General features: G+C 35.4%; 1 protein-coding gene across 3 annotated transcripts in view; it reads left to right on the plus strand.

Annotated features, from left to right (window-relative positions):
* The window catches only part of ANKS1B (ankyrin repeat and sterile alpha motif domain containing 1B), a gene marked incomplete at its 5' end in the record, with an annotated part of 414,325 nt that overhangs the window by 254,245 nt on the left and 135,537 nt on the right, over nucleotides 1-24,543 (plus strand). For all 3 annotated transcript variants that reach the window (XM_083860540.1, XM_083860539.1, XM_083860541.1), the window contains one exon: nucleotides 4,431-4,583. In XM_083860540.1, the coding sequence (XP_083716666.1) occupies nucleotides 4,431-4,583 (153 nt within the window). The remainder of the gene's footprint in view (nucleotides 1-4,430; nucleotides 4,584-24,543) is intronic.

Here is a 24,543-nt window from a genome sequence, read left to right on the forward strand (position 1 = left end):
ATAAAATAAATCATTATATGCTTGCTAAAATTTCTTCCAAATGAACACAAGCATAAATCCACAGTAATCATAGCCATCATTTAAAAAGCTGTGAGAGTCAAGTAATGTTATCCTCCTTTTACAGCACATAAAAAGCTTGATTTTGATACACATACTAAGCTCCACCAGATAGTGATATTACCTTTGGAGAACGTAGTATTAATTCCCCATCTGTCTTTGAAGATTAGAGAAAACTGGTAACAGTCCATGCTACTGAATTTACCTTGATGTTTCTAGTGCATATGTGATTACTTTGAAGCTCTATTTGTGTTTATTTGGCCACCTTTCAGAGGCAAAAAACCTCAAGTACCTTTTATCCTAATGTAAAATGCTCTATTGACACAGCAGTGATATACTTTTTGAAAAGTCTGTTGTACAGACAGTCTCTTGTGAGGGATTTCTCAACTCATTAGGATACTACTTGACACTGCTATTTTCTTATGAGAAACAGCTCTTTCTGGCTTCTGCTTTCTATTCATTTCAAAGGAAGTGATACTGGTGATATATCAATAGGACCTAGAAGAGAAATCTCATATGGTTTGTATCTTCTTCCATACTTTCTTGAATCATATTTTCTTAAACATTTCTTTTTCTCTAAATCTTTTGGGCTTCAATTTCTAGCCTTTTCCACAGTCAGCAGATGAAAATCTTCTGCAGTGAAAAAGCTAACATTGGTATTGCTCTCTAAACAACTGAATGAGCTGGTAATAATGTCTGTGGAAGAACAATAGTGCCCCTATTTATGAATAGTTTATATCTGAAACACTATCATGGCTTGCAGCTCAGAGATTTTACCTTGATCTGAGTCAAACAATGTGCACCTTAGCTGGATGTTTGATACCACTGGTGCCTGTGTTTTAGCTGGTGCAAAATGATTGAAATATGCATGGACATACACTCAATAGGTAGGGGGGAGTTTTTCTTTCAAGAAATATCAATCAGCAAGGAAGCCTACAGGGTTTAAATGATCTGTGAGAGGAGTCCAAGATAATAATGCAATATAGAAGAAAAGATACAGTCTAAGAGCCATGACCTGTTAATGAAAGCTGGGATAAGATGCAACTCAACTGAATCTCTGACAAAGTAAAAGGGCAGCACTTCCAGACAGATATTTCAAAGTGGTTTTATTTAAAAACTCAATAACATTTTATGTGAAAAGCAGATGCTATTAATGATACTGTCACATCTAGATAACCAATAAGTCTGTCAGTAATTATTTGAAAGGAAAACATTCAGGTAACTACGAATGACAGTTAATAAAGTTGGTATTATTAAAAGACAGAAAGACACTTTCCGTACAAGAGGACAGATACTGAAATATTATTAATTTTCATTTTTAAAAGCCCGTCTTAGATAAGAGAGTGTTTCTTAGTTCATGACAAAACAAAATATTACTTTTGTGCTGAGACCAGTAGTAAATATTCTGAGATTAATATTTTGTGATAGCAGCAACTGTCCTGCCAGGGCAGGTAGGCTGGGAGCTCAGGTGGGCAGTGGGTAGGGAACAATGGAACAAAGTGAATAGGGGAGGGACGGTGGCAATGACTGTGAGCAGCTGCATCCCAGGGCAAATCCACAGGACATTCACTAGGATGAGAATAGGACCTTGGAGGGTGAGTCAGTGGCTGAGGATGAAGAACTGTGGACTGGGCACAGGCATATCTACAGCATAGCTCAAGTGTCAGGCAAGGCAAGTGTCAGGACACTGAGCTCACATGCAGCTCCTGCAAAAGGTGGGGTCTGGCTAAAGCCCTGGCCAGACTTCCCACTGCTCTTCTCCATACAGATCTGATCCAAGGCTAAGCAGCTGCACTACCTGCAGCATGGCCTTGAATACAAGCAGACAAAACTCTGAGACAGGGAGAGGGAAAATGGTTGCAGAATCAGCTGGTGCCCTACAACAGACCAGTGTATTTTCATGTAGGCTATTGAGTGACCCAATAACAATTTTGTCTATTGGCACCAAATCCAAGGACTGAAATTGTCACATCAATTTCAGTTGTTCTCAGCCTCTTGTTTATTGCATTGTTCACCTGTGTTTACTTGCCTGCAGCCTTTTGCAATTCTGCTGTAGTACAGGAACATCAATTCCAGTGGGAATTGAGAATTTAGAAACTTGCCATGTTGTGTTTACTTTTTATAGAGGCTGATGGGTTACCAAAAGTATGGACCACACTGCGTGGGTTTTCTCAAATCAGGAGGACAAAAAAATATCATTTTAAAATCAGAATCTATTAAATGTAAAGATCAAATAGTAATGAACACAAGAAATAATTTGCATAGCTTGCCCCATCTAGATGTATTGAAAATTGTTTTCATGGTGCTTCAGTTTTCTTTGTTAGAGAAAGGAAACAAAAATATCTTATATTTTATGAAACTCATGTGTTCCCTGTGGGCTTGTATGTCTTCATGTCTTCTCTATACTAGATTTTTCTTCTTCCATTTATTGGTTTTTTCCTTTTCGAGTGTCTGCTATTTAAGCATACCCTTTTTAAAATCAGATGCTGAAATAAGTTTCTTAGGACCCAGACCTCTCAGGATCCTCCAATATTTTGCAGTCTGCTGGACAGACTACTCTCAATCTTATATTTAATGTAAGTCTGAATGACAATGAAAGAAGATTTGCTTTTGAAATAGAATAATTTCATCCTGAATTCAGATGAAAGTAAATTCCAGAATGTCAAGTTCAACAAAAACACCTGATTCTTTCCACTATCATTCCTTTGTTACAGCAGTGACCTGAAAGGCTATGATTTCCATTGCTAATGATGTGATTTCTGTTGTTTTTCTTTTATGATTTAAGATAATGATTTCATTACATCATTTAAATATTGCAATTAATATTTTATACCTGACATCTGCAGCAGAAGACTATGAATAAACTCTCATATTCACATTGCCTGCATCAGTCCTCTCTGGCACTGCAGGAAGCCAAGATCAAGACTATGACATGCTGGCTTTCTGCATTTGAATGGACAGATTGATGAATACTGCTGTGGCTTTCAAATGCAGACTTTAATTTTTGTTCTCTGTTCTGAATTTAAATTGTATTTCAAATAAACTGTGAGAAATAATTTGGTTCAGGTAAGATGTTTAGATCAAAATTCTCTCCTTTTTAAATTACTTTGTCACTCATTTCAAACTTAAGCTCAAAGCATTTTGTTTCTGTCACACTTACATTGTTTCTCATAAAGTAGGAATGTATATTAATAAGCAAAAATGGGAGACTGGCTTTTACTGTTCACTCACCCCTGCACAGTCAGGAAAGCCTATGCAAACCCCATAATTTCTAACCCTCTAAAACTTCTTAATAATTTACCAGTTCAGTGTATTATCAAGTTAGCAATAGTTACGCTTCCATAGGAGTATGATATGTACAAAATACTTGAAAATTGAGGCTATTGCATAATTTTTTTCTACCTCATTCTATTTCTATTTTTGCCACTATTGTAGATTACTTTAAAATTCATTAGAACAGTGTGGTGTAACAAACTGCACAGGTAGAGGCTTTACATGTTTTTATCTTTAATGGCTTTAATGACTATCTTGAAAGACTTCACTTGTGTCACTGAGATGCAAAAGAAAAAGAAATTGCAGCTTTTACTTCCTGGCAGCTTAACAAAATTCAGAAAAATTACATGCCAATGGTATTTCTTATTTTTTTATGAAAACAAGATTTATGATATTAGCTGGCTCTGTTTCTATATATATGCAAGTGGTGCATTTCTGTGTACATTATTCTGTCAATTCCATTCTGATAATATCTGATTCAATTGTCCAATCTCAGGCAACTTAACATACAGTGAGCAATCGAAAATATGTTTAAGTCCCATGAGTGCTATGAAAAATGTGAGCAGGTAGAGGAAAGATACTTTCTTTAAACCTTCCCTGGGGATGGAAAAATGTAGTGCAGGTTCAGCTATTATAAAATAACATATAACCTGATAGAAAAGATAAATTAGGAACAACACAACGAAGATCATATATTTCATTTGCAGTATGATACCGAAAGAACTATTTTTCAGTCTAATTTCTTCCCCTTCTATGAAATCTGAGGTGAAAATCTGACATTTTTGGGCAGTAAGGATATTAATGTCTCTTTTACCTTTTTGTTTTCCCCCACTTATTCCCTGATGTCTCAAAAGAATTGAACTCCAGCTACAGTCTTGGTATACTCTGGTGTAAAAGGCAAGCATCCATAAGAAGAAAATGCATCAAAAACTAAGTTCTAAACTAAGTTTACTGCTTAAACACAAAATTGTTTCATGTTGCACTAACCATTAAAAGACTGTTGATCAAATACTAGGATAACTGACCCAAAGAAAATATTTCCTGTTCTGAAAGTGTTTGGTGAGTATCACCAATAATTTTTGCTCATCCTTGTTTTTCAGATGAAGCAGATTGGTCATGATGGTTACAACCCCTCCTCTGTAGCTGAATGGCTGGATTCCATTGAACTGGGTGACTATACCAAATCCTTTCTAATTAATGGCTATACATCGATGGACCTTGTGAAAAAAATATGGGAGATTGAATTAATTAATGTAAGTTGATTAATTTATGGTAGTAGTTTCTCCCGAATAAGTTATGTACTACTTGTCCTTGTACATCAAGGAGAACCCAGAAAAGCAATTTGCACCACAAATACAGTAATCAAGTGGTGTTAATGACTACACCCTTCATGTCTATAGCTGGGCTGTCTGTACCCTTTGCTTCCATTTACTTTGCCATTGTCTTTAGCATGGTATTCAATCAGCATGATTGTGTTTGCCTTCAGGAGGCTTGAATGACATTTAAAAATATATTTTGGGAGTTTATAGCTACAAAGCACACATCTTTACTTTTAAAGTGCCTAGAAACAGTACTTCCTGTAGAGATACTTATAGTTTACTTTTTCTACATGCTCCAGCTGAATTAGACATAAAATAAGGCAACATTATAGTTAGTAAGTTATTCTAAAATAGCACAATTTTTAATTTAATTATCATTTTGATCAAAACTTCATTTACATGACTCAGTTTAATTAGTTGTCCACATTGGCAACCATAAACTTTAATGTGGACTGACTGCAGGGTAATTTGAAATGAGAGGAAGTTTATGCTGTTATAGTGAAGTTTGTAATGTTACAGTAAAGACATTGACAGTACAGCTCTGCCAGTGGAATTTTCATGTGAGTTATGTGTCTGAAAGTTGTTTTCTCTTATAAAAGATTGATGACTGTAGCTTTGCTATGACTTCTGAAATCAACTGTAATGTCAGTTTATACGAACTTTTAGGGCAACCTCTACATGGAGAGAAGCCTGATATCATATGTTATTGATTCTTCACAGACCAAAGACTCTGCTCTTCCTTCAGGTACAGGAGATACTATATCTCTGCCTCTGATTAGTGCCTGAGTCCCAGAACAGTCCGAGGGCTACCGGTAACCATAGTCAAACAAGCATAAGATAAAGCAGCTGCTGTAGTTGTATACTAGGAAACAGTTCCCATTGTGTCCCAGGCTGGAGAAATGAAGAACATAAGAATGATGCAAAGCCCTGTTGCACCACAGCAACTGCTGCACGAGGCACAGGCACAGGTGTAGGCTGAGACCAGCACCTAAACAAAAGAAAGAAAAACATAAAAGGAGGTATTTTCTATTAGTTGGAAGGCAAAGTCATTGAATGTTACAATTTCTTTTCTTGCTATCACAGTTGATGTTAACTAGCACAGAAATGTAGTGCAAGGGCCAAACTCTGCCTCATGTGGTTTATCTCATTCAATGTATCTTGTAGGTACATAACTGAAGTCAGGACATGATTGATGCATTATGGATGTCTGTGGCTAAGCTAGTATTAACTGGGATTCTTTTTTCTCTGAATGGCTGAAATTTTAATAAGAACTGGGGACCCTTTGCCTCAGAAGCTAATATAGGTCATCAACCATCACTGAGTTGAAAAAAGTAGAAGATTCTGCTTATATTGTTTTCTGTAATTTTGCATCCCATTTCGCCACAATCAATTTGGAAACAAATTACCCTTTAGCTCCCCCAAGTGGATCATTAAAACGTCATTAAAGGTCCATGGTTTCATTCCAGAGTTGTTTAAAGTGATGAAAAGGGGAGTGCCTGCACTGAAGTTAACAGGAATACACTTCCGGAAAACTGGTATAAACCAAACCCCTGTGTCCCTCTAACTTTAAAGCTTAACATTATGTTCAATTTGAAGATCTGTACTTCTTGGAAAAACACTCCCTTTTGCCATGAGTTGCAAGAAGAAGCTGTTTAATAGTTCTCTAAGTACTTCTATAGATATAGGAATCTATGGAGATAAATATTTTTCCCACCTGATATGTTTTAATTATATTGTTCAAGATCAGAATTAATAAAACAGTTTTACTTTATAAGAACTGCTGTTTCAGTCCTGCCATTTTTGATTCCCCCAATCAGTAGGAGCTCAATGTAATGATATTAGATTCACTGAGAAAATCTGTGGCTTAGAAAGGCATTTACTATTACTATTTTCTTTCAGTTGAAGGGAATCTTTCAGAAATGGACAAGAAATTGGTTTGAAGCATTGTGCAGTCTGTCAGAACGAGATACTTAACTCTGACCAGCAGGCCTGCTGTCTGAAATTGATTTCAAAGGTCTCACTTCAGCTGATGGCAAAGAAACGCTTCTTGCAGAAACTTTTTCATGAAAGAATGCATAAAAGTTAAAACCACTAACTCAGGAACAGGAGTCTTCACTTGAGCAGGTCAAAATCCAGGCACTTGAAAAACAGAGAAAAAAATAGATTCAGAATACTAAAAAGAATTCAGAATACCCTTGGTTTGGTGGCTCTTGATTGCTTAAGTTGTAGATAGAACAAGAAGTTTAAATAAAACTTATGTCTAATGTGCAATAAAATATATATCAAGGGCTACAGAAGTTATAAGTTCTTCATTTCAGCTTTTTAAACAGTTTCAGCCACTGAATTTGACATAAAAGCCGTACCTAATTTGGTTCAAGGAATACGTTTGTTCATGTTTGGTTCTTCTTTCCATTTAGCTGCTGGGAAATCAACCATGTGTCCTGGAGGGGTAGAAACAGGTTTGATGCTAGGGATAACATCTTCTGTTTGGATCCCTCACTAGAAGAAGGAGGCTGAGGCACTGGAGCAGATCCCAAAAGGGCAGCAAAGTTGGTAAAGGATCTGGAGCACACATCTTGTGAAGGGTAGCTGGGGTTGTTCCGCCTGGAAAAAAGGAGGCTCAGGGGAGACCTTTTCACTCTATACCTACCTGAAAGGAGGCTGTAGCAAAGTGAAGGTCAATCTCTTCTCCCAAGTGAAAAGCAACAGGATAAGAAGAAATAGCCTCAAGGCTTGTATTGAATATTAGGAAAAAATTCTTCACTGAAAGGAAAGAGTTGTCAAGCATTGGAACAAGCAGCCCAGGAAGATTGAATCATCATCCCTGGGGATATTTCAAAGACATATAGGTGTGGAACTTAGAGATATGGTTTAGTGGAACCTGATAGTGTTAGGTTTATGGTAGAACTCAATGAACTTAAAGGTCTTTTCCAACTTAAATGATTCTATGATTAAAGCTATCCTTTGTGATTTACCCTTTATTCTCATAGGACACTAGAATAATCAGAACTTTGAATCTTCTTGTCTTCCTAAAAAGAACACTTCTTTTTTTAAAAAGAAATCTTACTTTATTTTCAAGACAGTTTTATTATTCTTGTAAATTATCTTCTAGGTAATCACATTTAAAACCACTTTGAAGAGAGCACCAAGCATATGAGAGAGGGAGAATGTCTGAGGCACTGGTGGTAAAGGGAATCTTCCCTCACCTTTTCTGGTCTCCCAGCCAGCTCTCTGGCATTAAGAAATAAATTTAATATTCAGCTTCCTAAAATTTATTTCAAATTATTCTGGCAAGGTACTGTCATCTCTGACTTATATGTTAGTTTCCTTCAAACTTTCATGTGCATTTTGCATAGAGCATGTTTTTCTTCAAATGCAATCAACCAGCAATTTCTAAAAGCATTTGAATCAGAAGAGTAATTTTAAAAGTTATTCACTTGTGTTTCTTGTAAGCTCCCACCAGCATTCTCAGTCCTTCTTCAACAAGTCAGACTTTGAAATTTAGATTTTGTTTCACTAATTAATTTTTCATTTAGATCATTTAGAATTTTCCCAGATCTATTTCCTTCTGTGATGTGCTTTCTGGGAAGCATTGTTCTAATTTTCTTATCCTGGGATTTTAAGTATTCAGAATGCCTTCTCCTAGACAAAGCTTTCCCAACACTCTTGCTTTTGTCTCCCAGGTTTCTCGGCTCATTAGAGAGATCATATTCTGTATTTCCAGATTCAGATATAATTATTCAATGCTGTAGCTATGAGGAACTTTTCTGAAATACGTATCATCTGCTGAAAAAAAGTCCAGTATGTTCTGTAATCCCCTAACCCACCTGTGCACATGTGCTTTGAAGTATAAATGCTTTTCTATATGACTAATCATATTATTCTTGTCTGTTATTCTGGATTACTTACATAACCCTCCCCCTGTGGGACTCACTCTCCTCAGGGGACTTTTACCATAGAGATTCTTCAGGCAAGATATAAACACCTTAAAAGCACAAAGCAGGTTATTTGTCCTGTAACACACAATACATTGTAGGACTAATGAGCTAGGCATTAAATCAACCCCCACGGAATGAGTCACTCAGTATAATGGGCAGGTAGTCATCACTCAGGTAAGGGGAGAGCTGGCCTCTGGGGTTCACTGGAACAGGCTGATCTGTGGTAGTGCTGAGATGCTATCTTCTGATTTCCCTTCCTTTTTTCTCCTTAGGATTTTATGCTTCTTCAGTGAGTGTTGTTCCTTTAATCCTTCAGGTGCCAGTTTTTCCTGTCTCAGCAATGTTACTTATGTATGCAACTTTACCTTTCTTATCTCCAACGCTTCCAGCCTGTGCATTCTCTCACAACTCCATCTCACGCCCTAGCAATTTTCTCAGAAGGAAACTGAGAACAGTTGCACAGCTGTGCTGTACTGAAAGTAGGTCTGGAATCACAGATAGTTGAACTCCTGGGAGAAGGGTTACATGAAAGTGGCCTGGTTTACATTTCTTCTCAATTAGTTCATCTTGCACTCTGAGCTTCTTTTCTCATGCATACTTTTTTCACTCGGATGATTCAGTCTTCTGTAAAATTAATCTTTATTATATGGTTCAATTACTGTCCAGATTTTGAAGGTTTTGGGGAGTGTCCTTGAAAATCTCTCCCAAATTGCACTCCTGGTGCAATTATCCTTAGGATATAATGGTTGCTGTTCGGGATCAGAGCAAAAATACCAGAGAAAGAAATTAGTTAACAATGGACTGCCTTCCATTAGTTTATAGCTAAATACTTTGGACCTTTTGCAAGATCACTGGTGAATCCCACAATTTAATTGAACTACACACTGTGTGGAAGAGTGGCTCTTTAGTTTTACTTAAAGTGAGTACATGTTTATTGAAGCCCATGATATTTTTACTGTAGGAATGAAAGAGTTTAACAGTGGCCATAGTGAAACGGATCAGTGGGTCTACCTTATCCACTGTGGTGTCTATAAAAATCACCATAAACGGAGGACCAGGGAAGGCTACGTAGCAAATATACTATGAACAAGCATATTACTAATTATTTGCATAGCATTCCTAAAATAATAATTTTGAGCTCAAGGACTTCTGGAATTGGGCCCAACTGGTCCTTGACTTTTAAATCTTGAATAAGTTGCCGTCATCATCAAGTTTTGTGATCTTATTGCTAGTCTTCTTCCCTATAGAATGAATGAATAAATATATTGAGCTGCTGAGGTTCATTCACAGGTCTCTTGAGGAATTTATTACAAACCTTCTTCCACGTTGAAAACTGCAATTTCTCCTGCAGTTTCCTGGTTTAAACAGCTATTTCTCCGTGAAAGAAACCCTTCTTATGGCTTAATGTCATGACTGCTATCTTATGGCTTTCGGGTTTTTTTTGTAAAAGTGTTTTAAGAGTGGCTTTATCGAAAGACTTTAGAAGTTCAGGCAAACAAGCAGATCAAGCAAATTGTTAACCTTGTCTACATGATTTTGACTATTTAAGGAACACCAGTAGGCTCCTGAGATATGAGGCATCCTTACGTGCAGTCACTTTAACTCTTCTTGGTTGTCTTTATTCATGTGTGCATTACTAGTATGCATTTTTTAATTCCTGGTATTTCACCTGGGACAGTCGTAGGGGCCAGTATTACTATGGATCTTCTATGAAACTATTCTCCAAAACTGACATCAATTTCGTCAATTTCCAGTCCTCAGATAACAAGTTTTTAAGGGAAGTTACGTTATTGCTAGTAGCCCATCAAATGCATCCTTAAATTCCTTCTCTATTTATCTTATCTGTACTATGGTTCGTTTTACAAACTTCCATAATTTCTCCTGTCAATGGTCTCATTTGCAAACTGAAGAGTCTTACATCATTTAGTGTGGAGGTAGATAGGCTTGCCAGGCCTCTGCTCTGGAGGGATGTCCCTTAAATGGAATGTGATAAGCTCATCTCAACCCTCCCTGTGAGAGGTAACTCTTAGATGAGGCTGTTCTCTCCAGTCAGGGCAAAGTACCCATAATGCTCCGATATACCTATGTAGATCCCTTCTAACCCATTGGTTCTTCTCCTTTGGCACCACCCCTGCTTTCCCCCATAAATACCCCACCTTCTGCCCACTTCAGCAGGGAGCTGTTGTCTCTGGCCCCCTCTGCAGGGTGCTGGACAAAAAAGGCTGCCCCTTTGGAATCACCACATGGCACTCCTGTCTCTGAGGCACCTGGATCACCTCCAGAGCTGAAATCACTGCTCAGAGCTGATCACTGGCTGCCACAGGCTGCACCTTGCTGAGGCTGCCTGGTGGCCAGAGGACTGCCCGAGACCCCTGGAAGGTTGCTCTTGTGAGACCTCTCTCTCTGGGAAGGCTGCACCATTCTGGGTCATACCACAGACTCTATGGCTGTCCAGGATTCAGTAATTTCAGACATCCAGAAATCCGTGTTCTGTATCTTTCTGGTCCTCCTTACAGCTCCAATACAGTCAGAGTGGCAGTGATACATGTCTAATTTCAAAGTCAGAATTTCTTTATCCATTTCTAGCTTGAGCCTACAGGTCTAAGTTATGGAACCCACTGTTTTGAACTTAGTGCTCAGAGCTCTCATGAGGCCTTAGCTGACTAATACACCTACAATATCTATGCCACATATAGTCTGTGCTTAAAGAACTTAAACATTCTGCACATATTGTGTTCAGATACCTTGATCAGGCTAATGTCTCACTTAGCAGCCTCTTCCTTTACTCCAGCAAAGCAGATAGTAACTTCACAGTCTGATTGGGTAGTACACACCAAATGGATGGATTTTGTACAGAGCTCACTTGACAGCTTAATTTCCCATGCTATCTAGCATGAAAAGATGTGTTTTTCTTAGGATAGCTGTCCTTCAGATTCTGTTTGAAAATTTACTCTGTGACTTTTCTTCTCTTGTTGTCACTTAATTTCCTGAGTGTGCCACTCTGTGCAGTTTTGGGAGAGGAACCAAACATACTTTGGGACATTGCAATTCCAGAATTACAATTCCTCTTCCTTTACTGCTTCAGAGCCCCCTGTTAGATTTCATTTCACTGAAAAGAGCTAAGAGTGTTTAGAGCCACAGTCCTTTTTGATCTCTCAGAGACATTACTGATTGATAAAGATGCCCATTCCTGTAGTTGCTTTCTAGATGGCACCAACAATTTTGTTGGTCAGAAGAGCTTTCAAGACCATGAGGCTGCGCTAGGCTGTGGGATCTCAAGTTATTAGGTATTTTGCTACTAAAAATATCTTCTAGAGTTGTGGAGTGTAGAAAGTGGTCTGTATGACTTTTTCTTTGTTCACACTTTACAAACATTGGAATTATATTACTAGAGTACTTGATTAAGTTCTTGAAGTTAATTTATGTGAGCTAGTGTTTTTTTAGACACAATTGTTTTGATGTATTGGTGCAAAACCAGAAGTCTTCTCTTTCAAAGTTCTAGTAACATAAAATTCTTGAGAATATCTCTGACATCCTGCAAAAACAAATGTGCCTTTTGTACTAAGGTACAGATATTTCTAGCCTTTGAAATTTTAATGCAAATCTTTAAAATTTTCTGCCAGGCAGAATAGACTTTGGGACTTTTCACTCCTTGTAGAGTAGTAACCTATGTATAAGATGCATAAATATGTTCAGGAAAACATTTTCTATTAAATTTATGGTGGGTTTTATATTAAATAACTACAATTTTGAAATGGGTAATAGACTACCTTGGTTTGTTTGAGGAAATACAAAGGAAACTTTCCATATCCATTCTAATTTTTGGCTTAATTTGCAAAGCTATCTTAATTAACATAGATATATATATAGGACCAAATATTAAGCATTCTTTTGATAACAGAAGAGTTGTTCACGTTTTTCATATCAAAAACTCTGAAGATGAGTATGGAACTGAATAGCTTTCATCATGATGCATTACTTCTTCATGAGGTAAGATGTATATGGATTTCTTCAGTTGCTCCTGCGTTAGTAGGACAATGCTATAAATTGGATTACATTCATATGTGTTAGCCACTATGGTTACAAATACAAAGGATGACACTCTAAATTACTCTATTTACCTTTTACACTGGATCAGTACGTTCATTAAATGCACAAAAAAACCATGCGTTATTGTACAAATAGCATTTTTTTCCATATACTATGCATTAGTTGTGTAGATTTCCTTTATCCAGGGCACCCACAGAGGTCTCAACGTGGTTTCAGTAATGCATATCTGTTTCTTTTGCAATAATTAAATATGTACCAATTTCAATCATGTATTAAAATTTGTTCCTTTGGATCTTGCATGTGAAAAATATTATTTTTGCAGACTCTTTCTGTTTTGAATGCTGATAATATCTCCATTAGTCATTCAGTTCCTAAACTACTGTGGATGTTACTTACAATTTAGAAACTGTTGTTATGTTGTAATATTGCAGTGGCTCTCTCTAGAAATCTCACTAGAAGCTCTGTATCCTCAACAATCCATGTGACAGTATTTTAACTTCATAACATGCTTAACTCTTCAATACAGCTTCTGCATGTGATATTTTGCAAGATAGTGATCTTACAGCCTTGGAGTGATTTGATGTGGAAGCTTCCATCTGTTCCTCATGCTAAAGAAAGTACTTTTTAAATACATCGTTCTCTTTCCTCTATAGTGTTACTTGTAAAAGATCATGGGATAACATAACCATGGCAATTCCTTTAAACATCCCGTGTTTACCTCTTCCCACTCCCATTTTGGATCATGGAAGTACTCAGACTCCAGAGAAGTGGGAGGAAAAACTCTTCCTTTAGTTCAAATGCAGTGCAGGAAGGAAGGAAAGAGACAGAAACATTTGCACTGTGAACAATGTCACGACATTTCATTTTTTGATAGTATAATGGTTCTTTTCTAATCCACCTGATGTCATTTTGCACTACAGGTTATTTAAATAGAAGACATGATATAAATACTTGGAAGTAATTTCCCTGATTCTATTATTTCCTTACATTATGGCAATAACAAAAAATACTGTTTTCTGATTTAAAAGCGATATTAAAACAATAATATTTGATTCATAAATCTAGCCATTGAAATTTGCAGATAGCAATTGCTTTTCCCTCCTTTCTGAGGCAAACATTTGCTTTAGAATTTTTAAAATCAGAATTTCCCCCCCTCTTTTTCTCTTTTATTTCTTTCCTTCTCTTCCCCCACACTCTCTTCAAAACATATCATAATCAGGTAGTGATTGCCAGCCATTTTTGGCATAAATAATCAAATCTGAGCAAATTTAGCACCTATAGTGTTCCATCTGCAGGATCATTTTCTTGTCCTGTAACACACAAGGTAGCACAAATGATTGATTTATTGAAAAAATTATCTCACATTATAAAGCAATCTGCTCTACCTATTGCCAGAGAGAGTACTGTCTCTGAAGCATCCTAACAAAATCTCTCTCCATTCAGGGAACAAATAATGCCTTATCATTTGATTTTCTGTCTAAAATCTTGGCGTTCTATCAGAACGTTCATATTTCAAGTTTCAGAATGTGATCTCCTTTCCAGGGAGTACTAGAGACTTCTTATTTCCTTTAAAACCCCTGATAAATAACCTCTTCTGCCAGCCCACAAGTTCTCTACAAAAACAGATAAAATACAGTCGCTAAATATTTTGTTGTCCTAGGCAACAACTTGTTCTGCCTTCAGTAGCTTAGAAGAGAACTGAATAAAGAATAATATTTTACCAGCTTAACCTTTTAAGTGTTGATGAGGCAGCAAGGAAATTTTATTTCCATTTAAAAATAATGTCCTTTTTCAGATCAAGCTGATATTAATTTAGAAATTTTACATATCCTATTTTGAATTTGACTTCTGAAATGTACAGGCTTATGAGACCATCCTTCATTACAACAGGAATTGTCAATTGCAGTAAAAGATAGCTGATCGAAATAATTTCATTATGGGTATTTTATTTTTATTTTGTAGTCAATATTTGTGATACTTGGGCTGGAATAAATTGTTTGTTTCAAATGCTTGCATTTTCTGCCCACAAAACCAACCTCTCATAATTTTAGCTTAAGATATTTTAGGGCAGCTTGTGTTGATTGAAGGTCAGTACAAAATACTTGAAGGTGATGATATGTAAAAGCAAACAAGAATATAATTGTGCTAATGTTGTAAACTAATACTTCTGCCTTTTTTTTAAACAATTTGCAGTGATAAAAACCATAAAGAAATATCCCCTTTTTTTCAAAGAAATTAAGCTGCAGAATTTATTACATAATGTTTTTAAGGACTGCAGTACTATTTTGGGGCTTTTCAAAGAATACTATGTTCAGCAATGTGCAAAGGAGAAATAATTCTTCTTTAAAATCTTCTTAAATCTCTTTTTTTCTACTTCTTCATTCCTCTATAAGATATTGTGAGGAATTGATATTTCCAGTTAAAATTCCCGAGTGTATCAGACCTTGGCTAGCATGATTTGTCTTCTGTGTGCCACTGATTAAAATAGTTGAAGGTAAAGAGGATTGAATGGCAGTCATTTTTGCTATAAAGATGTTGAAGGTTAGAAATATTTTAGAAATATTTTCCCTCTATAATAGATTTTGTTAACATTTTCAGGTGTGTGAGCCAATGCAGTGTTGTGCCATATAAACCTATCAGTGTGATTAATGTGCCAGAATTAGAACAGCAGTCTTACTCTGGGTCTTTTGCTTGATTCCCCTGTCTCATATTGGTCACAGCTACTTTGGGTATCTCTGCAGTCCATTGCATTTATGTCATACAGCCCTGGATTTCAGAGAAGACTGGAAAGTATTATACCAAGATTATTAACAGAAGTAAGGTCAAAATTTTTCAAAGCAGTAAAGTTGAGGGGAAAGGAAGTATTTACTCAACTGTAAAAGGTTCTGCTGCAGCCTACATGAAACAGGGCTTGAGCCTTAAAATCAATTTGAAGGATTTTTTTCCTCCACTGTTTTTAACTTTCAAAGGAATAAGGTTTCAGTCATTTTCCATAAAGGGCAATGCACAATTCTAATAGCTGTTGGTGGCAAGAAACCTGTCATATTCAGTCTGTATTATTTCAAAATTCAATACCACTATCTCCAGTTATAAATTTTCTATAGAGGTCAATAACACACTGGCAGCCCAAATGTTTACATCCTTGAAATAGTTATTGGCAGGTACTTGCAATCCCTTTCACAATGATCAAGATCTTACAAGGCTATGTACATTTAACTCCTGATTCAGATTCCTACCTCAAATTGTACTTTCTTATTTTGCTTATTTTAAAGATTGTTCTTCATACTACATAGAGATCTTGAAAATGCTGCATTTGTCCAAAAACAGTATGGGTATGGATGTGAATGCACTTCTATAATATGAAAAATAATCTAAGAAAATGCAGTTAAACTTGTTTCTTTGTGCAATGATATTCAAAATGTTGTTCAGATAATGAATTACAACATAGTCGTTTCAAATCTGTGAGTCTGTTAATAGGAAATTAGAAATCTTTTTAGTTTTCTGGGGTTCAAAACAGAAAATGAGTTTCAAAATCTATTAAAATGCTTTATCTGTGCTTTTTAAATCAATGAACTAAGTGCCTGATTCAGATGCACTAATGACAGAAGCTACTGGAAAAAATATAGTTAGACCTTAGTTATTCTTTACTTCATGTATTAAAAGCTGAATCAGAACCTGTCTGAGCTAATCAGGTTGTATGAACATAAGTGAAGGACGTATCCGAGTTTTCCAAATAACTTTTTTTATCACTCTTGAGGTATCAGCCAAGCACCTGGCCATCCTGATTTTCTCAGGGTCTGGACTTCATGCTACCCTTTAAAGTAATAGATTCAATAATAATTCTATTGAGTTATTATTAGCAGATGAGCTGCTAACGACTCTTTCAGTCTGTATGATCTAAGGATTTTTTTTCATGATCTCCTGTTCTACATGCATGATCTACTTGAAAACAGAAAACACAGTCATAATGACTTTCTATAAAATACTTTCCCCTCCAGTAAGCCACAAAGAAATGCATATGCACTCATGTGCACACTAAAGCACAAGAAGAAGAATTATGCAGAGCTAAGTATTTAAAACATTTGTGGTCCCACACACAATATGGTTCTACTGTGTTTTCTGTGAACATAACCAAATGCAAGGTATTTTGTTCTTCCTGCTTTGTAAGTTAAATTTATGTAAGATTTATATAAGCAATAGATAAGCATCAAAGCCATAGCTGAGGAGGATGGATGGCAAAACACCAGGCTAGTTCATAAATTTAAATTGTTAAAGAGAACTGATAGATCTATGCTCCTTCTTTAGTTGAAGCTGAGCAACAAATTGCAAGCAGAAATAATTCTTCTCACCTGCTTTTGATAGCAAAGTATAGAGTAGCACTAGTACATGACATCCACCAAAAATAAGTTCATTATTTTAGGTTATCTGCTCTGATCTGTGAACTTTTTTGTTGCTAATTTGTGGCTCTCTGGGAATCAGAAGCATAAGATGTGACAATGTGAGAGAAAAAAAACACGACACAATATGCCTCTAATATGCCTTTTATATGCCTTTAATATCCTCTAAGCATATAGAGTGGTTGGCTTTGGAAATTCACAAATTAGGAACTGAAGCATGGCAAAGAGGAAGATGAGAACTGAGGAGAGTTAGTAGTACATGAGATATATGCAAGGATGAGATGTCAAGAGTCAGAACAAGTGCCATTAGAAGCTAATGGGCTTAGCAAGAATGACTACAAATGTGTTTTGAAAAAACAAACACAGAGTATCTAAGTATCATATAAAACAGAAAAAATATGACAGTCTTTATTTTTGTCTATTTAAAATGGAAGCAAATGACTACACAGATACATAGAGAGTTTCAAACATTAAAAACTGCTCTCACAATTAGGTTTTCTGTTTTCCTTTAGACAAATCAGCTTGTTGACCCTTTGCATGAGAGATTCACCCTCCTGGTTTGACAGCAAGCTCCTAGAACACTGTGAACTCCTAGAACATAAAATATGATCAGAAATTATACTTACTCTCAGTAGTTTTATGGTGTTATTAATAAAAAATACTGTGGATATTAAAATGGTGATTTACAGAAAATGTGAAAGGTGATCACATGTCATATATTATGGAAGAAATAAAACATTGGCTAGTGTTTCAGGTAAGGAGATTTGTGTCAAGAATGCCTTGATGTGAGAAAGAGTTTAAGAGTTTACAAAAGATTCTTTGGAGATGTTTCATTTTAGCTGAGGTTCTTGGCAAAATATTTTCCTGTGGATTTGGATGTGTATTTCAGCTTTTCACCATAAGTCTTCTAACAAACACTGGAATTCAGATAAGGCAGAGAAGCAAACTGACTGCTATCTTCTTTGCATTTCCCCAGGAATTTAACACGGATTATTCCAATGTATCAAGGATAAAACCCCCTCACTGTTTTGCAGGAGGTGCTGTTAAGCAGAATGACTGAGGTTTTGTGTTTATTGCTGACAATTTGTTATATTTCCATAAGCATCAGCATTTTAGCACCCCATTTGTTTGTGTTAACCTAAGTATTTTTTCTGTGTAAGGATGGAATTAGCTACTGTGTTTTTCTACAAGAAATCAAGGAAGATACTGCTGATAATTAATCACAGACCAATTAATAGGAAAATTAAGAATTTTACTTGGTCCTGAAACTCACTTATATTGTTTGTGCATGTAGCAATTATCAAGATACTAAATAGACCCAGAGGTTCTGAAATATAAATATCTGATGGGAAAATGTCAAGGTAAGTTTAAACGAATAGGAGGGTCAGAAACGTGTTTGATGATAAGCAGAAAACTGTCATCAAAGTCACAACACACATAACACTGAATATGTGAAATCTTGTATTTGGATTTAGTCCTCATCATGTCCTCCTGATGTCTTGCAAGCAAAAACAAAAACAAAAACAAAAACAAAAAAAAAAAAAAAAAAAAAAAAAAACACAAAAAAAAAAAAAACAAAACAAAAACAAAAACAAAACAAAAAAAAAACAAAAAAAAAAAAAAAAACAAAAAAAAAAAAAAAAAAAAAACAAAAAAACAAACCCAAAACCTTTCCCAAGTATCTGTCCAAAGAGCCATCTCTTTATAACAAATATTTTATTGAAGATTTGTTATAATGTTATAATGTTATATGTAAAAGAGATGAGTGTTAGTGACAACACCTGCAGCCAATTTTTACCTGCAACTAGTAAACTAATAATAAGCAGAAGCATGTTTTATTTATTTTAGAAGCTGGCTGACACTTGGATTTGAAAAATATAGTGGGAAATCAATTATTTTCATTCTTTATTTTGTTTTCTGCTTCATCTTTTTTATCTCAAGGGCAGTTTTCCATTAAAACATTTCAGAACTTCATTTGCTCTCACTGTGAGTTTCCCACCTGAGTTCCTAATCCAGTTTAGCCAACATGCTGAAAGTAAGTAGTCTTGGTACAATAGAACAAACACTGGTCAGTGCAAGGACATTCTGGCACAAATCTGGAGGTCTTATACCTTTGGTGCTTTCACCAAAACTGTCTTGCCAGCAGCTGAAAACTTGGAATTCTTCTGTATCTCCTCATGAAACTTATTCATACAGTAGTAACCAAGCATTCTTGTTCAGTGCATTGCTTTGGCATGAAGCTCATGGGAATGTTTAAAATGTGTACACTCAAGTGTCTCTGGTGGTAGGATACCATGAGTTGTTCAGTTGATATGTGAAGCTGTATACAAAGTGATATTAAAATATATATATTACACAATCATTTAACAAGGTGATATAATTCAATGTATACTTATCCTGATCTGCTTCTTGTGTTATGTTTGATTTGCTTATGGCCTCCATCCCCTAGATTTTGTTTTTCATGACTTGTCTTTTGTCAGTCTTCAGATGGTAGTACAGCATGAGCAATAAAAAACAAGGCTGTCAGTATTCTCAGAGAGCTTTTACTCAACCAGTTTCTCTCCTCATGGATAAACAGAAGAACCCTCGGTTATATTATTGATATTTTAGAGTGCATCTTCTAAACAGCCATTACCAAAATGATTCAAGTTCAAAAGGGTTTACAGCACAACTTTACTAAATTATTCCAAATAAAGGGCAATGTTGGGCAAAATTCATAACTGTGTCTTTCATCTGTCCATTATGTTAATTATTTTACATGTTCCACTCATTAAGCAGGTGGAAGGGGAGCAAGACATGCACTATTAGAAAAACCTATGTTTTCCCTATGCGTGTGTTAATTTTTAAGTTCCTTATGATGATTGATCCTACAGTATGCAATCATGGATATCCTGTTAACAGTCCAGATTATTTTATTTTTACTAAAATAAATTGCCTTAAGAAACAGACACTCTTTTTCATAACTGTGTCATAGTTATGAAAAGAAAATTTTGAAATTTATTTTTAAAATTAAAAATTAAATTGCATTTGAAAATCTATATAATTTCAAAATATCTAAATATTTTAAAAAATAATTGTGAAAGTTTATTTCATGTACCTAGGTGAACACTTGAGATTGGAATGAAATCATTAGTGTTTTCTTTGACCTGTATTGAACATGCTAAATTGTGTTCTGCTTCAGCAAAAGGAGGAACAATGGAGAAATGAAATTTCAGTTTCTGACTATATCAGTGAAATTCATATTTACTACTCAGTCACAGGACATACATGTCTAGAGTCTTGCTATAATCATTGAAGATACGCAGCCATTTCTCTGATGTGATTCATCTAGTCCCAAAGCAAATGCCTAAATTAAATCAAATAAGTCATGCCTTAAAGGTACCTATTTTTCTCTGTTAATAAAGGGACCTTTATGTGAGCACTGAGATCTCTGTTGTGGACATTTTACATGCCATAAGGTGAATACTGCTCTGAATCTCTACTTGGCTTTGTTCTTGAGAAAATAAAATAGAAATTATTGACTTAAAAGTGTGATGTACAGGAAAAATAATAATTAAAAAATAGTCCCAGTATCAAAACTCCTGAGATGAAACCTGTTTCCCTCAGAAACCTGTTTCTTTCTTTAGAACTTACTTGAAAGTCTTGATATGTTCTGAGAAAGTAATTATAGCACACATCGTATACCAACACTTTTTATCATTAACAGCCACTGGATGTACCAGACTGCTAAATGCTGCCTACTCCTTAGAACATCATATATCATATGTCTGGGCTTTTTTAGTCCTGCAACTATGCCTCTCATACTGCTATGGCATTTGTACCGCAAAAGGGAACAACTTTTACCATATCTTTTTAAATCCATGCTCTAATTATGAATAGAAAGAACAAAGTAAATAGCCTCATTTTTCTGACATGTCAGTATTCTGAAAAAGTCCAGAATAATCCCATATAAAACAGATTTTCCAATTTCCTTTTTAAATTCCTGTGTTTTATCCAGGACCTGTGGGTTTTTTATTCAGTCAAGATAAATCCCATTCAAATAGCACAGACCTGATTTTATAAGGGCTGTGCTCTTTACAGCTGTGCCTACAGATTTGAACCCACGTACTCTTCCTAAGGATAAATTTTGTATATGATGATAATTTGTAAACCTCAGAGCAAGATAATAAATATTAATTCTATGTTCAGCACTCAAACCAAGCAGTTGCTGGAAGTATAACTCAGCATGTCTTGCAATTTCTGCTAATATAGCTGCTTTACATTTGAGGCCTAGAAAACTTTATAAACATTTTTCTAGTGTTCTCTTAGAAAATAAGTATGTGTATGGCAAAGAGGGAATGAAATCTGATTATGCTGTCTTATGTGCTGAAAATACATGCAGAATCAGCAACTCCTGCTGGTATTCCTGAGAATAATTTAAAATAAAAAATAGTTTGAATATGGTCTTACAGTTGTAAAAAGACATATTATCAAAACATATTTTTAAGTGTCCTTGATATTTCTATGCGTTATCTTAGTACAGTTTTGCATGTATCCCCAGAAAGATTCTAATATGCGCTTTAGAGAATTGAGAGAAGAAAGAAAAGTTTGCCAGAGAGTTTAAACTATATAAGTAACAGAATTTAATATTTACCAATTTAATTGTTGCAAATATTACTGTGGAGTATGGAAGGAACATGACAGAACTTAATAGGTTTGAATTTAAAACCAGATAGCTGTCAAAGTAATATATTAAATGGCTTAAAAATTGAGATTACACAAAAAAGACACATTTAATTTAGTTAGAAGAAAAAAACATTAATGGCATATGAAAAATTAGAAAATACTGTCTCCCTAAATGAGCAGTGTAAACATCATCCTTTCATAAATTTAAAATAGGTGAAAGCCAGCAAAATATCCTGCATGACAGGAAGAAACCTAGCAGGATTCTCCCCAGCACTAACTCGTGTGATTCAATGACAATAACACATATTAGCTTTCCCGCCAAGCAGCATATATTGTGATTCTGCTTACAAGATGGCATTTTAGAGTCATTGTAATAAAGGAAAATTCCACTAGGTGGATCTGGTGCTCTTCTAACAGGGATCAAGAATGTTAGTCCACAGCAATTCCGCGCTCTTACTTTTTTTGTCTTGATTGTTTTAACTCTTCTGAGTATGTCAGAATCCAAACGTAGTTATTTTTGGATGTTAGCACTAATATTATATTTCTTGATTAAGGATAAAATATTCGTGGTCAAATAAGAGCAAGGTATGAGGCTTTAATATTGTGTAATTCTATTACAAAGTAGTTAGTATTTATCTTACTCCTAGTGTTTATCTAAACTGCTAGAGCCGTGTTTTATTTCAGCCCACAAAATTACCTTGAATTTTTAAACTTGTACTGTAATCACAGTGGACTTTGAATTACATTTTCTCTGGGAAGTATCATTGGTCTAAGTAGAATTTTAAATTGGTAAATTTATTACATTTAAAACATTTTTATCACCTAAAGTGGAATGTGACAATTGAGCATGAGCAACCAGGGGAACTTTCTTTTTGTATGGGCCATTTCTTAAGTGAGGATGTTGATTTAAATATGTCTCTAGAGCTCTGCTATGGCCCAGTGCAGCCACGCACATTTTTATTTAAAATATTTTATTCTTATCAACTTTTTCTTTCAGATGGCCAGAGATATGCAACTTCAGTCATGCAGCTTGAATATTCTCAACTTATATTCTTCTTTAAAGGCTGCAATTGCTATTTGAGATCTGAAGGCCTTAATGCCCAAACACCTGTATCTCCCAGATGTGTCAATCTGTTCTAGTAAAAGGTGGTTTTCAATACTACAAATCCTACCCTTTTGAGAAGGTTTAGAGTGGGTTGCTCGTTCTGCAGAAAGTTTTTCTGTCTTTTTTTCTTGTAATTTCTGATGTTATACAGTTGGTTATTTTTGCAAACAAGGTTCATGTTATTAATGCTAGGTAACTACTCCAAATATTTCCACAAACTACAGGACTCAGTTTATTTCAGCTGTGTTTGCATTTTCCCAATATGCTAATGAATGAGTCTTGGAATATTACAGAGAATAATATAGAAAATAAAGCATAACATAAATTTGCAGTCTGCACACCAGAAAACCAATTCTGATAATGTTTCTTAAACTCATTCACTATATGTGGTCTTATTTCTGGAGGACATGTGGATTCATATGCAGCAAATATGAGACACTAGAAATTATTTTCAGACCCACAGAAGTCCACAGTTCAACACAGATTCCCATCAGGCCAGAAATGAGAGCTTATATCATGTATTATAGATAATTACAATTTATCTAGTATCTATTTTTTTTCTTTAGCTCACTGTTAAGAAAGGTTTTAAAATCAGGCTGTCATTTTCTATTAAATATAAAGGTACAGAGCATCTACTCATCAACTATTTTCATCTAATGCCATGCCACACAAGCTATACAGGGAACTGGATTGATGCCCCACTTTACCGGAATAATCTTACTTCTTTTCATGGTAGGTGTAGAATGGAGATCTACTTCTGTCATTGAACAAGACTAGAAATAGAGGTATTCCCCTGCATACAAGGATCTCAAAAGATTGCAACATCCAAAAAACATTCATCAAAAATAGTAAACCCGTCTGAAAAGTGCTATGGCATGTTTAAAAAAACAGTTATTTGGCTGGCAGACATAGGAAGCTCCATCTTTCTATAATCAAGGTAAAGTGGTGCACTTTTTCTAAAGCTCATACCCATTCTTTCATCTTGCCATAGCCAACCCACCATATCAGAAGTATTGCAAAGGTGTGATGTCAATGCCTTCTAAGCTCTAGCAAGCTTGCCTAAAAACATCAGGTAAGTAGAAGATCAAATGTGCAATGGATTGTGATTCATGTGTTGAAATACCCTTATGACCTCAGTTATTCTAAAAAAATGTAAGACGAACTAGAACTAGATATTGCAATACAGAAATGTATTTGTGGAAAGAAATTAATTCTCTTTGTACTCAAATGAAATTAAGCATGCAGTAGGCAGTACTGGGTGCAGAAAAGTGGGAATTTGCAAAAATTATTTCTGCCAGAATTTCTTAGTGAAGTTGAAGCAGACATGCCTTTGAACTACAAAAAAACTTCCCAGTCTTTATGGTTAAACCCCAGAATCTCATGAGTTAACAATTAGTAGAAGTTTGCTTTTCAATTCTTTTGACTACTGTTGCTTGACCTTACCAGGAACTATCATTGTAACCAATACTAAGGCATTTGTGAATGTGAAGAACTAGCAAGAAGCATTATTTTTAACTTCTGTTTCTAAGAAGTAGATAGAAACAATACTAGTGCTGCGGCAACACTCCTCTGCTTCAGTTCTGCCCACAGGCCCTACCTTAAACAATGAAAGAGTACCTACTTGGAGAATTATGCTATTAATGATCAACACAATTTACATAGTTATATGAAAGCAAAAAAAATAATCTTCTGCCAACATTTGGACATTTCAAATTTGTCTTACTGCTCAAAATAAAAAA

This window comes from Zosterops lateralis, assembly GCF_965231275.1.
Source record: "Zosterops lateralis genome assembly, chromosome: 4".
Classification (NCBI taxonomy): domain Eukaryota; kingdom Metazoa; phylum Chordata; class Aves; order Passeriformes; family Zosteropidae; genus Zosterops; species Zosterops lateralis.